This window comes from Zootoca vivipara, chromosome 16 (genome assembly GCF_965207765.1).
Source record: "Zootoca vivipara chromosome 16, rZooViv2.hap1.1, whole genome shotgun sequence".
Classification (NCBI taxonomy): domain Eukaryota; kingdom Metazoa; phylum Chordata; class Lepidosauria; order Squamata; family Lacertidae; genus Zootoca; species Zootoca vivipara.
The window spans coordinates 32,696,806-32,712,846 of record NC_142599.1 but is presented as its reverse complement, the minus strand read 5'-3'; the positions used below and the strand labels follow the sequence as shown (position 1 = coordinate 32,712,846).

The window sequence follows — 16,041 nt, the reverse complement described above, 5'->3', positions numbered from 1 at the left end:
AGAAAAAGGAAATGTTTCGATCTAAAAGACCACCAGGTGAGAGGCAGCATTTACAAAAACATGTCAGAAGGCTCCAACCACCACTTAAGAGGAGCTCTCCACGGCTGCTTTCTCTCCCCATCACTCCCTTCTGTCCCATCCATCCTTCCACTGAAAGGAACACCTGGCACATCTGGTTTAATGAAACTCGCTTTCTCAGTTTTCCTTTTCCCACTGCTCTACTGACATCCAGAGAAATTGGTTCAACACCCCACCCCAGGCCACGCACAGCATTTTTTATCCCCCACCTCTAAGTGTCTCTTGTACTCTTCCACCTGGAACTTTGGGGGAATGGGGAGGGAAACACACCAGAGAGTATTTAAGTGCCACAACAGCATGTTAGAACTTAGATACACACACATGTTGTTCCTCCTTTCCCCAGCTTATCACATCACAAACAGCAGCCTGAGACTCTTCCTCGAAAAATATGAACTTTCCATTTCTGCATAAGCCCAGATAATACTATTGCCATGCTGAGAGTTTCTATTTTCAGCTTTTGTTTCTTCTCCCTCCTTCTAAGTAGCAAAAAGCTAAGTAATGCCTAGGCACAGTATCTCCAATACTGTGCGTTATTTGAAATTATTGTTTTACCAAAATAAAAAGCCTTTATCAAACCTTTGCAAATATACCAAGCAGGACAATATTATGTGCTGAGTGAACAGATCAATGCATTCATGTCCTTAAAGCAAACTGCGGTTGAGCTTGATAAAGAATGGAAGTTGCACATGTTTCCACTCGCTTCCAAGTGTTTGGGTTCTTCCATCCAAATAAATAAAAAATAGAGTTCCTGTTTGAAATCTACAGTAATTTCAAGCATGTTGTAAAGGGAAGAATCCATGGTGGTGCATACAGAACAAGGATGGGGAAACCTGTGACCCTCCAAATGGTGCTGGACCCCTACCATCCCTGAAGATTGGGCTGTGCTGGCTGAGGCTGATGGGAGTTGTAGTCCAACAACTTCTAGGGGGAGTCAGGTTCCCCAGCCCTGTTATAAATAGGGTGTCTGTGGAGCTGGCAAGGGAGGTTGGATGAATAAACTTTTGAATCCTCCCAGTAAGGATAATTTGTCTTCGGGCTGCGCAGTAACTCTCCTTCAGCACCGTTGCACATCAAGAGTACTGCTGAAGATAAATGGGACAGAAACTTGCTATCTCACACACTCCCTGCTTTCATAAGTATCGTTTCTGATGTCTAGACAGGCAAAATAGATGTAGCGAGGGCAGTCACCCCGCCCCCATGTATAAAGCAGGGGGTGGGAGGGACTAAAGGAGTGTGTGCCTGAGGAGAGCTGAACTTTCCCCTCTCACCTTCCTATTTAAAGTTATCACAATCATTCTTCATCTAGCCAGGCTGAGGGAGAACACTCCCTGAAGAAAGAGAAAGCTGGGGAGGGGGGTTCAGCTTCTCCTGCAAAAATGAAGAGTCTAGCCCCTGCTTTTCAACAGCCAGCCGGTGTGGTGTAGCGGTTAGAGCATGGGTAGGCAAACTAAGGCCCGGGGGCCAGATCCAGCCCAATCGCCTTCTAAATCCAGCCCGTGTGTTTTTACATTAGTAGAATGTGTCCTTTTATTTATTTAAAATGCATCTCTGGGTTATTTGTGAGGCATAGGAATTTGTTCATTTCCTCTCTCCAAAATATAGTCTGGCCCCCCCACAAGGTCTGAGGGACAGGGGACCGGCCCCCTGCTGTAAAAGTTTGCTGGGTTAGAGTGTTTGACTGATACCTGGGAGACCGCGGTTCTATTGCCCATTCGCCCCACAAAGCTCACTGGGTGACCTTGGGCCAGTCACTGTCTCTCAGCCTAACTCAGTTCACAGGGTTGTAGTGAGGTGAAAATGGGGAGAAGGAGAAGGAAAAACCATGTAGGCCACTTTGACCTTCTTGGAGGAAATGTGGGATATAAATGTAATAAAAAATAATAACACAAAAATATGGTTAGACACCCCCCCTCACATATAGTTTGACCCTTAGCTCCCCCCCCCTTTCATGGCTATGAAAGTCAAATTTCTTCTTCCCAGAGGAGGCTGGCCAATTACGGCAAATAAGCACTGCCCCACCAACTTTAATCTGCTCCCTCCTCCTAAATCTCAGTGTTGCCTATTGTACAACTGAGCAGGGAGGGGAATGGAGACAAAACCAAAGTTAGTTGGCTCTGTCTGTCATTGGCTCTGGCTCCCCCTACTGCAGGATCGCTGCCTTCTGCTCTACCAGTCCCAATCGGCAGCAGGCACACCAACATTTGAGCCCCACATTGAGCAAAAGATTCCTGCACTGCAGGGGGGTTGGACTACATGACCCTCGTGGTCCCTTCTAACTCCACAATTCTATGAAAGTAAAATTAGTTACCCCCTCCTGCTGTGCTGTTTGGTGCTGCTCCTTCGTTAATTCTGTTTCTAGTTCAGTTCTGTCATTTTATCCTATGGCTTTAATATAATTTGTACCTGTTTTATCGTTTTAATTAGGACATTTCTGCAACCTGCCCTTGGACCATTCGTGAAAAGTAGGCTTAACTAAACAAAATAAATAAATAGAACCTCATTGCAGAGGAGACTGTATATCGATGCTTTAAGTAGGGTCATGTTTGCAAACTTGAAGATGATTTTCTCTCCTTTTTTACATTAATTCTGGCTAAGTGAATGATGGTGATGATGATGCAAAGAGCACCATGTGAAATTATGGGTCTCGTCGTATGTTATATAGGCACGCTTGTCAGGAAACAGAGCACAGCCTTGGCGATCAAGCTTGCAACGGCCTCCACGGGCTGTGTGTGCCGCAGGCCAAATGAGGAAAGTTCCAGAGGTGTTTATCTCGGTGCTACTTAAATGCACAGCCCTCCAGGGCCTTTGCTGCACAACATGCCTGAGATGTGGCAAGAAAAGGTGAACGAGCCAAGCGAAGAGCTGAAAGCTGCTCTCAAATGAAAACAGCTGGTTTCAATTGTGGGAAACGCACTTACTGAAAGCGATACATTTTCATCTGACTCACCAATTAAATGCACTAGCAGAGACGCAATGATTCAGAGATGGCACTCGGCAGGCTTCGGCCTAAAATGTCTGTTTTCCTTCTAATTAAGGCTGTTTCTCATCAAATCCAAGTCAGCTCACTCACGGTAATGGAATTCCTCGGGAAATTCCCAGAACTGCACTAACCAACACAACCTGTTTTCTCCTCCTGCTTTTCAGACTTAACCCATTGAGGGAGGATATCGCACTCAGCCTCTAAGAGGGAAGCTAAAATGGGGGCTTTGGGGGGAACCAGGTGCCTAACCTATGGGAAAGGAAGAGGGGTAACAAGCCAAATCTGGGGGTATTTGTAGGTGGAAGAAGGATGGCAAGAGTGCCACTAGGCTTCTCAGCAAGGTCTAAAAGCCTGATTTTGGAGCCAAAGTAAAAATTAGCTTACAGAACAAACTTTTTTAAAAAAAAGCACTGTTAAGCACTCTTAAATCCACTGATGTCCATGAGTGTTACTAAAAGGATGACTAAAATTGAATACTACCTGCTTGTTAAAAAAACTTCATAGTGACTGTAGCAAACCTGGCAAATTCTAGAGGAGTAATGGTGTTAGTAGTATATTACAGCAAGAACAAAAGCGGAGCCTAGTAGCAGTTAAAAGACTAAAAGATTTATTAAAAGCATAAACATTTGTGAAGCAGAACCATGAAAGTGTAAGCCTCAATAAATCTGGTAGTCTTTAAGATGCCACAAGACTCTGTTTTGTATAGAAATGTTATCAAGACAGTTTGTTGTTGTTGTTGTTGTTGTTTTAAACCACCCAAGAAACTGATTTGTGCCTTTGGTGTTTTTCAACCCAGTAACCAAGCCCACAGAATTGTTTATAACAGGGTTTCCCAAACTTGGGTCTCCAGCTGTTTTTGGACCACAACTTCCATCATCCCTAGGTAGTGGGACCAGTGTTGGGAACTGTAGTCACTCAAGTTTGCTTAACCAGTGAAGTTACCAGACATAGAGAAGAAACCATGAAGAGTTTCATGGCACCTTCATGACTAACAAATTTATTACAGCATAAGCTTTTGCGGTCTACAGTCATCAGGTGAATGAAGTGTCATCCTGAGTTACAGCTACACATGGTGTGTGGGTGGGTTGTTGGGATTTTTTAATTTTATTTTTTGAGAGGGGGAGAATTGTAAACAGTGATGTCAGAGGGGAAAAGAATAGAGAAAAGTAGAAATGGTGGTGATTACATAAGCAACGGTGGTAATTCACAACACAATTGTTGATGACAGGCACATTCTGGCAATGGTAAGCCAATTAACATATATAATGTGCTAATAATCCGTTGTCTTTATTCATTCCACTTGTGAAACCATTACTGTAAACCTCTTGATGTATTGTAATTCAGCAGTTTCAAGTTGCAGTCTGCCTTTGAAATTCCTTTGCTCCATAAAGTCCACTTTAAGGTCACTTGCAAAATGTCCTGGAAGACTCTGGTATGGCTCCCCTTTAACACATACATACACAACCCAAAAAGCAAATTCAATATGGCTAACTTAACCCAATCCCCCCAACCAAACAAATCCTACTACAGCTAACCAAAGACAATTAACCACAGCCTAGGCCACCCCAACCTTTCTCACCACCAAGGAAACATAACAAGCAAATAGAAAGAGAACCTATCCAAGTGACGCTGACATAAAAATCCCACATATACACTAAGTAAAAGAACACACCCCATGCCCCTCTCTCCTGTCCCCCTCTTTTTTGCCCAACCCTGGGACCCAGGTGGCGCTGTGGTTAAACCACTGAGCCTAGAGCTTGCTGATCAGAAGGTCAGCGGTTCGAATCCCTGTGACGGGGTGAGCTCCCGTTGCTTGGTCCCAGCTCCTGCCAACCTAGCAGTTCGAAAGCACGTCAAAATGCAAGTAGATAAATAGGAACCGCTACAGCGGGGAAGGTAAACAGCGTTTCCATGTGCTGCTCTGGTTTGCCAGAAGCGGCTTTGTCATGCTGGCCACATGACCTGGAAGCTATACGCTGGCTCCCTCAGCCAATAATGCGAGATGAGCGCGCAACCCCAGAGTCGGTCACGACTGGACCTAATGGTCAGGGGTCCCTTTACCTATATTGCATATAACACCAATGTCTCACGACAAATGTAAATGATCTGTAGAAAACGCAACCTGAAGAAAGAGACAATGCATGTCATTTTGTGAATGAGGAAAATCTTTAATAATTTTTTTTAAAAAAATGTCCTGAAAGGTTCCTCCACTGACTTCTGAATATTGCCATCTCTGATGTCAGATTTACGCCCATTTACACACAGAGTTACCAGCTGAAAACACTCAAGCGTAGCATTAATACTCTACAGCCCATGCTGGACATTTGACACTTCACTCACAGGCCTTGTGTGGTGGATCTGTATATAATGCCCTATACGCCTGAAGGAGTGTCTCCAGCCCCATCATTCAGCCTGGACGCTCATTGAGAGAAGTGAGTTACAGGAAACCAGGCCAAGGGCCTTCTTAGCAGTCCTGCCTGCCCTGTGGAACGCCCTCCTGTCAGATGTCAAGGAAATAAAGAACTGACTAAGACTTCTGAAGGCTGCCCTGTATTTTAATGTTTTTAATGTTTGATGTTTTACTGTGGTTTTATAATTGTTGGAAGCTCCCAGAGTAGCTGGGGCAACCCAGTCAGAAGGGCAGCATATAAATAGTACAGTAGTAGTAGTAGTAGTAGTAGTAGTAGTAGTTTATAGACAACTCTCCGACTTAAAACAGCTGCTCACCATCAACAACAGACCATGTAACAGATATAGAGGCAGAGAGAACAGCCCCTGTAGGAGACTCATATGACAACTTTGTCCCTATGTCTGCTAAGGCAACATGATTACAGGGCCTAATAATTCCACCCACAACACTGGGGGTTCAGTCACCTGCTCATCTTCCAATGTGCCATCATCTGCCAGCAATGCCCTTCTGCATTCTACCAAGAACAAAGAGAACCAGTCTCTATGCAAAAGAATGGACAAAACTCTGACATCAGAAATGGCACTATTCAAGAGCTGGTGAGGAAACATTGCAACATCCCAGGCCATTTTTTAAAATTAAAATATCTTTAAGTATCCAATTTAATAAAGAAGACAAAAACACAAAGATAGGTGTTAAAAAGGGGATGGGAAGAAAAATGCAATACCCAGCTCACATTGAGAATCATCAGTACTTCCCACTAAACCTAAACATGTAAATTGATATAAGCCCTCCAGGTACCAAAAAACAAATTTGGTTTTTAGAAAAATATATGTTCCTGGCGTGCTCTGGTCCATGGGGTCACGAAGAGTCAGACACAACTAAATGACTAAATGTTTAAATGTATTGTGTAATAGACAGTGGCTCTTTATACATCCAAGCTTGACTTACAAGAATCATAACGAGCACAAGGGTTTGCAACATCCACTTTTGTTGTCCTGCTGTTAATCCCAATACTATAGAAATATATAGTTTTAAAGTGCTGTACTTGAACATTTGGGAATATAAAAGATTTCACAACTACAAAATTTATACACAGCTTCAGAGCAAAAAGAATAAATAGCTGGACATGCCTGAATCATGTGCCTTTTCAGCATTACACTTCCAGAATCTATCATTATTAAGCAGTGCCTTCATGCACTGGAGTGGAGTCCAATGTATCTGAAACAATTTTTGCTGGGTCAGTCTCAATTTCAAATCCAGAGAAACATTACATATCGATTTTAAAGCAATTTCCTATTGTTTAGGTTGTCCAGCACATCCTAATTCCCTATTCCACAACTCTCTATGCTCCTGAACAAAGGTCTAATAGGCATTTATATACAGGAATTGTGAATTCAGTTTTCTGATAAACTCCAATCATTTCCTCCAACAAAGCAAACCAAATAGACAAAGCAAATAAATAGCTACCATCAGATGCTTTAACTGAAGAGACTGGTATTCAGCACTCACTGGCAAATAATATTTATGCTGTACCACAAAAAAATGACAAAAATTCTCCATCTGAATGTAACAGCTTATCTAATGTATAAATCCCACATTCGACCCATTTCTTACACACACACACACACACACACACACACACACACACACACACGACATTCCCAGGACATGATGTAAAGGACCTTAGAGTAGCCATCCTGAAAGAAAAGGACTTTCAAAGGGAGGCTGCAGTATGAAACTGCCGAATTACACCATATAAAAGGGTTCAATGCTATCACATGTGGAATGAATCAAAATAGCACACTGCCTGTGTCGATTGGTTTACCAATGCCAGGATGTCTGTGTCATCAGCGACTGTTTTGCTAATTGCCACTGTTTATTGCACATTCTCATTACCCCTGTACTTTCCACACTTAATTCCCTTCTGATGTCACTGTTTACAATTCCCTCGCCCCGTTATGTATGTGTGTGTGTGTGTGTGTGTGTGTGTGTGTGTGTGTGTGTGTGTGTATATATATATATATATATATATATATATATATATACACACTTGCAACTCAGGATAACACTTCCTGCATCTAGCAGAGCGGACTGTAGACCACAAAGATTTAAATGATTTGTTTAGCCTTTAAGGTGCCACAAGTGAGTAACACGGCTACCCTTCTAAAAACAGAGCTTGATCTTGAGAAATAGCAACTGGCCATTCAACATTACCAAATAATTATTTCCAATTACTAGGAGATGGAATCACATTTTTATGGTGTCAGGATTATAAAAGATCTGGGAGTCTCCCCAGTTGCCACTGGCTCTCAGGCCTTTTTCTCTTTTGCTAAGAACATATCCTGCTGCCAACACACTAGGAAAGAGGGACATGTAGCATTGGTCCTTACACAAATGACCTGATTTTGGGGGTGGGGTGGGGCCCTGCAGCTCAGAGGCAGAGCTTCTACTTTGCCTTGGTTCAATCTCCGACTTAGGTAGTAGGTAAAGGGGAAATACCTCCCCAATATTTTTTTTCTTATTTATCTATACAAAAACAGTTTTAAACTGCTTAATATAGTTTTTTTAAAAAAATCTAAGCAATCTAAAACAATACCGTTAAAGCATAAATGCAATAAAAGTCTTGGAGAGCAACTACCAATCAGAGTATTAGTGCAGTTGCTTTGCATGCAGAAAGACCAGGGTTCAATCTCTGGCATCTCCAGGTAGGGCTGGGGAAGATTTCCTATCTGAAACCCTGGAAAGCCACTGCCCATTGGTGTGGACAATAGTGGACCAGTAAGTGTGACTCACTGTAAGTCAAGAGCAGGCATAGGCAACCTTGGCTCTCCAGATGTTTTGGAACTACAACTCCCATGATCCCTGACCACTGGCCCTGTTAGCTAGGGATCATAGGAGTTGTAGTTCCAAAACATATGGAGAGCCAAGGTTGCCTATGCCTGGTCAAGAGTAATGGGCTAGATCAGGCATCCCCAAACTTCGGCCCTCCAGATGTTTTGGACTTCAATTCCCATCATTCCTGACCACTGGTCCTGTTAGCTAGGGATCATGGGAGTTGTAGGCCAAAACATCTAGAGGGCCGCAGTTTGGGATGCCTGGGCTAGATGAACCAACAAAGACCAAACACAAAACTGGGATAGCATCATAGGCAGGAAAAAAGAAAGAAAGAAGATGAAATGATGACCAGGGGACAGGAGTTACTGCAATATTTTGTTGCTAAAAATGTGCTCATGAGTAAAGATCTCTTCCCCCTCCCCCTCCAAAAAACCCACTACGTTAAACTCACAACAAACATGGGGAGTTTCCTCCTCTCTTTTTAGATGGACCAGTGGTCTGATCTGGTATGCAGCAGTTTCTTATGTTCATTTGGCAGAGTGCATGAAGCCTCTGGATCGTCTAGGCTGCTCTGAACCTGGACACACCTGGTCAGCCCCCTCCGCTTGATGTACTTTAAGCTCCAGATCTCTGGGAACACAGGATGGAAAACATCCCCACCCCCAGGCAGGTCTAAATTTGCATACAACTGCTCATACCCCCAGAACCTTCTTTTCCCGCCTGCCTGAGATGATGAAGTAGTGGCAGGCTCAGCCTTGCTAACTCCAGGAGCTGTTAAAAGATTGCATTGACACACATACAAGAGTAGAGGTCTCTTACCTGACAAGGTTGGCCCTGCCTTCTCCATAGGGGGCAATGTCTCCTTCCGGAGAGGCCGGCTGAGCGAGGCTTCCTGGGGGCCAAAGAGTCCGGAGCCATCAGACAGTTTTTTGCGCCCGCCGGTGGCGGCAGAGCTGGAGACTCGGCAGCTGCCTATTGCACTGGTAAAAAGGTTTGTGTGCTCGTCGCTGCTGACCGGCTCGGAGCTGGGAGTGAACCTCCCCAGAGGCAGGTTGGGTGGAGTGTCTGAGCAGTCTATTTGCAGCGGCGTCTGTAGCCCCAGAGCCAGGGAGGAGTTGGGCTCTGCCGGCTCCCTCCGGACCCACTGCTCTTCCCTCCCAAGCAGGCCTTTCGAAGGGGACAGGTGTGGGCAGGGCATGTGGCAACGGTGCTTCTCCTTATGCTTGTACCTCTCGCCAACGGCCTCCTTCCCGAACCGGTAGCGCTTCAGGGACTCCAGGACGGTTCGGGAAGGGCCGCTGGGTGCCAAGGTGTCAAGGGAGACCTGCGGCTGCTCTGAGGAAGAGCGGTGCTCGCGGTGCTTGTGGCGGTGGCGGTGCTTGTGCTCCAGCATCCAGCCGTAGGCCATCTCCGGTGGGACGCTGGGGTGGTAGGTGCTCATGGAGAGGAGGGGCGCCCGGCTGGCGGTGAGGAAGGCCTCCTGGCGAAGCAGCTTATGCTTCTTCTTGTGGTACTTGGCGGGGTTGAGGAGCAAGTGGCCGGTGTGCATGTATGACGGAGGCGGCAGCGGGGTGGTGAACGAAGGGGAAGGCGGAGGCGGGTAGAGGGTCGGCGGGTACCGCCCGTAATAGCCTAGGCCGATGGGAGCGGCCGCAAGGGGAGAAGGAGAGTAAGGCATGCCGTAAGAGGGGTAGAACCCAGTGCCAGAGAGGGGGAAGCTGAGGCTGTGCATAAAGGGCATTTCCGCCATGGCCTCGCGCATTTTGGGTGGCCGGCCTCTCTTCTTCTTCAGGTCGGGCTTTCGGATGTAGTGCAAAGGATCCAGAGGGAAGGTGGGGTGGGAGTAGAAGCTGTTGAAGTTGATGCGGAAAATCGTGGGCAGCAAGTCCCGGGGGATGAAATGGTGGCTCCGGTGGGTGATCCGGATTTCGCTCAAGCGGCTGATCAGCTCCTCTAGCTCCGCCAGGAAATCGGGGTCCTGCCTGCCCCGCAGCTGCGGGTACTTCTTCTTCCGCTTCCGCTTCTGCCTCTTCATCTTGTCGTAGGCCAGGTAGTCGTGGCTGCGGCGTTTGCACTTGTGCTTGTGTTTCTCTTTCAGGCTGCTCAGGACCGTTGAGGTCTCAGGGGGGATGAGGGAGATGTGCTCGAAGGAGTGCCGCCGCTTCTTCGGGCCGCAGAACTTCTCTGCCCTGTCGGAAGTGCTGTTGTTGTCGGTCCCAATCCCACTGTCGCTGGGAATCGTCTCGTCGCTGTGGGACTCGCTAATGGGCGATGGAGTGGCTTCCTTCAGCGAGCCGAGTTCGCTCATGTGGGATGGGGAATTGGGGAGAAGAGTCGGCGGGGAGAGCCTCCTCCGGGCCCTCGAGGCCTTCCGCATTGCCAGGGTCTGAACCATGCTTCCCTGCCTGGAGTGGAGGTGCAGATAGGGCACTGAGTTGGGCTCCACAAAGCCCATGTCGCTGCTGACGGGGCTCTGCCCTCCACTCACCCCAGATGACTGAGAACAAATGGGTGAAGGAAGAATCTCAGGGTTATTTGTGGCTGAAGGGAGCAAAGGAGCCACCGCTTGTCCGAGCGCCGTCCCTGTCGCCTGCTGGGCAGACTTTTCAAGAAGAGTCAAGCTGTCAGCATTAGCGGCCAAGATGCCATTCAGGATGGCTTTCGGCTTCCTGCCTCGCCTCTTTCCTATGTAGATTGTTCCTTTCTTGCTGACGTTGATCTGCTGGCCTAGTTTCGAGCCAAACGTGGCAGCGAGGGTCGACACTGTCGTGTGGAGCTTAGATTGCACGTTCCCTTTATTTGGTTCTGTCGCAGTAGACGAGAGGATTTGATTCAAGAGCTTCTTCCGCTTCAGCGTCTTCATCTTGTTGATTTTCCTGATGATGGTTTTCATCAGCTGCCCATTGCTGCGCTTGCTCTCCTTGTGGTCCGGCTCTACCTCAAGGTCAGTCATGTTGCAGGCGCTCGTCTTCCCAGGCTCCTCGGGGCCTCCTAACGGGCTTGCCACTTCAAAGAAATCCTCGCTCTGCCGCTGGTTGCTTTCACAATCCAGCTTGTTGGAACTGTCCGCAGCGACAAAGGGCGCCACGGAGAGGACAGGGGGTTTCATCTTGACCCCCGATCTGATCTGCCTCTTCGGACGGCCCCTCTTCTTCGGAAAAGCTTGCTCTGTGAGGCTCTGCTGAAAAGACGGGATCTCCACCTCCGGATGCAGCACTGGAGGTTCTTGCTCTTCCTTTGACTGCACTGAAAACACTTTAGAGGCAGGGATCTTCAGGGTCCGCTTCGGGGGGCCCTCCAGGTGGGGCATCTCTTTGGATTTCGACCTGGCCCTTTTGGACTTGTACATTTCAGGCAGCAGGTCGTCCGAGATGCACCCAACGGAAGCCTGCATGTGGGGACTGTAAAATTTGCTGGGCTCCTTCTCAACGCTGCTGAGCAGAGAGAGGGATTGTATGCTATTGGACTTGCTGAGCTTTGGCAACTGGCGCTTGACAAACTCGTGCTGGGCAAAGGAAGGCGGGCCTGCGCTTTTGAAGAGCTTGGCCTGATCTAGGCTACTGTTTGACAGCATGCTGCAAGAAATGTTTTTGAAAAGCTCAGACCTCCCCAATTCTAGGCCTTTGGGAGGCCGGCAAGTGCTTCTGGAGACTACCTTAGTCCAGCGCGGCTTCCTTCCTTTCCTTTTCTTCAGAGGTGTTGTTTGTGGGCTGCCGCCACTACTGCTCAGAGTTTCCACCCCCTGGCAGGGTTTACCTGATGCAGCCATGGCACCAATCTTTAGAAAGGGCTTATTGTTGAACAAACTGGAGAAGCTAACCACCGAAGGGGCAACAGTGGCACGGGTGTTTGAGTCAGTTGCCAGGCTGGGCTTCCTGCCTAAGGTGGGGCTCAGTTTGGGGTCATCAGCATGCACAGCTTTGGAACCATTTAATTCCCTGCTGACCCCTTTGCCAGCAGTGTGCGAGCCAGGATTCGGCACCCGGTTCATACTTGAGCGTGTGCTGTCAGAGGCAAACGGGGTCTTGCTAATCTGCTCGGAAATTCCTTCTAAGAGCTCAGGCGTGCTATTTAAATGCAGGGGGTTGGAAGCTAACTGAGCCAAGGTTGCTGTGGGGCTACGCGTTAAAGCAGTGACAGAGGCAGCGGGGGAGGGGGAGGGGAGGCCTCCCTCCCCAACAGCACTGAATGGAGATTTGGCTGTAGATACATCAGAAGCGCCTCCTGAAGTCCTGAATTCGGGGGAAGTGCAATACACGGGCAATTGTTTATCATGCTTGGGTGCTTCAAACGTGCCCCTTTCACTGGACGAGGAGCTGTCCTGCTGACTGCAGGCCCCTTCCTTGCCTCCGCCTGATGCTTCTTTTTGAACCGTTACCTTTTCCGGGATGCTTTCTTTACTCTGCCTTGCAACGTGCTTCTCAAAAGGCTTACTGCCCACACTGTCTTTCAAGAGGCCTGGCGGCAGAGGACTTTCGTGACTTATGACATTCGCGCAACACCGTTTGAAGGGTTCCACGGAAGGGTGAGCAGCATCTGCCTTCAAAGCCCCCGAGTCCTTATTGGCCAGCCCACATAGACTGCTGGCCCCTGCCATTTTCTTCTCAGAGTCCTTAGCAGCCAGGGCCGCTGGAATGCCAACCCCCAGTGGCTTCTTTCCAGACTCTTTAGTAATCAATCCAATTGGGCTGCTAGCCCCCAGAGGCTTCTTTCCAGCATCTTTATTCACCAATCCGCTTGAGGCACCAAGTCCTGGCAGCTTCTTTCCAGAGTCCCTGCTGACCAATCCGATTGGCCCATCTGACCCTGGATGTTTCCTCCCAGCATCCTTATTAAAAAATACAATTGGACCGCCTGGTCCTGGTAGCTTCTTCCCAGGGTCTTTGTTTACCAATCCAGGTGGACTAACAGTCCCCAGCATCTTTTTCCCAGAATCCTTGGTAAGTAATCCAACCGGACTGTTAGTCCCCAGAAGCCTTTTCCCAGAATCCTTGCTGACTAGCCCAACTGGCATGCCAGACAACAGTGGTTTCCTTCCGATTTCCTTGCTGACTAATCCCATTGCGGAGCCGAGGATCGGTAGCTTCTTCCCACAGTCCTTGCTAACTAGCCCAGGCAAGCTGGGGCAAGTCCCTGGTTGCTTTTTGCTCCCAGAGTCCTTGCTGACTAGTCCAACACCACTACTAATCCCCGGTGGCTTCTTTGCAAAGTCCTTGTTACCCAAAGCAACGCCCATAGTGCCGCTTCCAAGCTGTTTCTTTACAAAGTCCTTGCTCGCCGGCACAGTCACAGCCCCAACCACTGGCAGCTTCTTTCCGGAGTCTTTAGCAAATCCAGAAGCAATTCCCATGAAGGGCTTCTTTTGCTTCGTTTTGGAAGACTTTGACGGAGGGCAAGTTGCAATAAGCTGAGCCAGTTTTTCTGTCACCGTTGGTGCTCCATTAATCTGAGCTCTGTCCTTTGAGTCTGGGCCGCGACTACCGGCTGGAGTGGAAAGTGCTGACTTCCCATAATCGGTCACTTCGGAGCGCAGCGGTGAAAGTTTCTTTGAAAGAGGGCTGCTCTCCCTCGGCCTGCCCTCGGCTGCCGAGCTGTCAGTCGCCGCTGTGGCTTCTCCACTCTTCTTGTACAGCTTCGACGGGTCCTATGCATTTAAAGAAAAAGAATGAAAAAAGCTTTAAGCACCCAGGCATCAGCAAGGAAGAATGTATTCCTTGTATCATATTGGTTTGCACTGGCAGGCCTAGGGAAAATATTTCTGAGGTACCAACGCTGTGTGTGCCAGGAGAAGAATCAGATTTTGTTATTTTCCCAACCCCATCTACTGGCAATGCAGACACAGGCCTTTGCTATTTGGTTAATGGGTCATTTCTGTTTTTGAAGTACTGCAGGGCTGGAAACCAGGGGGCCAAGGGAAAGAGGCATTGACGGGGCAAAAATTGTGGGAATGGGGAAAAACGGATCGTACCAACAAAGAAAAGTGGAATTTGGTTTCTACATGCACAAGTTAAACATCTAGTATCTTAAAAAACACAAAAACCCGGGGGATCTAAGTGGTTTCTCACAGGCACTGCTGGGAGAAAGGATTCAAATTCTTAGAAAGCAGCACAGAAATTTGAAGTACCATGACCTGTACAGAACTGAGACAATACTGCAGTTACTATGTGCTACAAAGATTTTAGAACAGGAGTCATCAACTAGAGCTGCCAATCCTAGGGAGGGAAAGGGGGCTAGAGGGAGAAGTTATATTCAGCAGGAGTAGGGATGGCATGGCCCTTCAAAATTTGTTGGACTTCCATCTGCTCCACCCAGCATGCCTGACAGCCAGAGATGATGAGAGAAGCAGTCTATCAACCTTCATAAGGCTATGGCTTCCCCATTCTTGCTCAACAGCATTGGACTCCTTGACTGGGGACTTTGGGGTGGGAGACAGGGGAGTCTTTGCCCACACTAACTGCCAACCAGAGCTTTGAGAAGTTTGGAAAACCAGGTACTTGGGACCTTTCCAATGCTGGATAAAGACTGCATTACTTACCCCACCCACTTTTCACATTTCTCTCACTATTTGAGAACAACCCCATCCCTTATTATTAGGACCATACAATTTATTGACTCAAAGGAATTCTTTCATTCATACATTTCAGTAATTAATATTTCATTCACAGCACCTCGCACTGGGGGATTTCCAGAACACACAGAGAAACAGGCTCTGCTCTGCCAAGGAGCTCGTCGGCTAACTGGAGACATAATTTAGGTATATGCAAGCAAGTGTAAGAGACCAGGAAAGGAAACACGCAGGGCGCATGGTTCTATAGTTAGGCTGGATGTGCTGGTAAAGCAGCAGCAGGTTAATAGCTGCAGGCGTTTGTAGGCAACTAAGAGGGTAAGCAGGCAGGCCAGCAAGCGCTGGCGAAAGGAACAATGGCAATTAAAAGGGACACGGGTTCCTTGCCAGGTCAAAGTAAAAAATGGGAGGCCCAGGAAAGCAAGACTACTTGCTTGTTATTTATTGTACACACCACCGTTCTTTTATGGTTAGGCCTTCTAAGATGGCTCACAACAAATAATAAAACTGGCTAAAAAAAACTAAAGAAAAGCAGATCCAGGAACCAAAGTCAAGAGATGAACCAAATATGAAAATGGTTGTCAGGTTCAGCAAAAAGCTTGGACAAATATTATTGTGTGTGAAATAGGGTTGAATCTATGGGTCCTGGCACTCTACCACACTCCTGATTCTGTTGCATGAATGATCTAAATGGCCCACAGCTTAATAGGTGCTTGCAGTAAGTGGAGCACCGCAAGGTGCTACTTTGGCCCAAGGTGTGGAGACCTGGGCTCAAATCCCACACTGGGCCATAAGAAGGTCAGCTGGTAGCTCTTGGCCAAATCACGTTCCCTGTTAGCTTTGCCTACCTTCTGTAGGACAAACTGGGAAAGCAAAATGTAGGCTGATCCGACACCTTGGGAATGGTGCTAATGTAATAAATAAAGGGCAAGAAGCCACCAACATGAGTCTGACCAAACTGCAGGAGGCAGTGCAAGACAGGCGTGCCTGGCATGCTATGGTCCATGGGGTCACAAAGAGTCAGACACGACTAAACGACTAAACAACAACAACACAGTACGGTAATTATGTTGATGAAACAAGGCTACAGTGGAAGCATCCACTGTTGGATAATTTTAAGCACCTGGCAGGGAGGCTTAGTGTTAACAGGGTGGGGCAAGAACATGAAGGGAG

The 16,041-nt window shown here is 47.5% G+C and overlaps 1 protein-coding gene across 4 annotated transcripts in view; it reads right to left on the bottom strand.

The window, feature by feature from the left end:
- ASH1L (ASH1 like histone lysine methyltransferase) overlaps window positions 1-16,041 on the bottom strand; it is a 74,081-nt gene that overhangs the window by 38,711 nt on the left and 19,329 nt on the right. For all 4 annotated transcript variants that reach the window (XM_060269477.2, XM_060269480.2, XM_060269479.2 and 1 more), the window contains exon 3: window positions 9,123-13,947. In XM_060269477.2, the coding sequence (XP_060125460.2) occupies window positions 9,123-13,947 (4,825 nt within the window). The remainder of the gene's footprint in view (window positions 1-9,122; window positions 13,948-16,041) is intronic.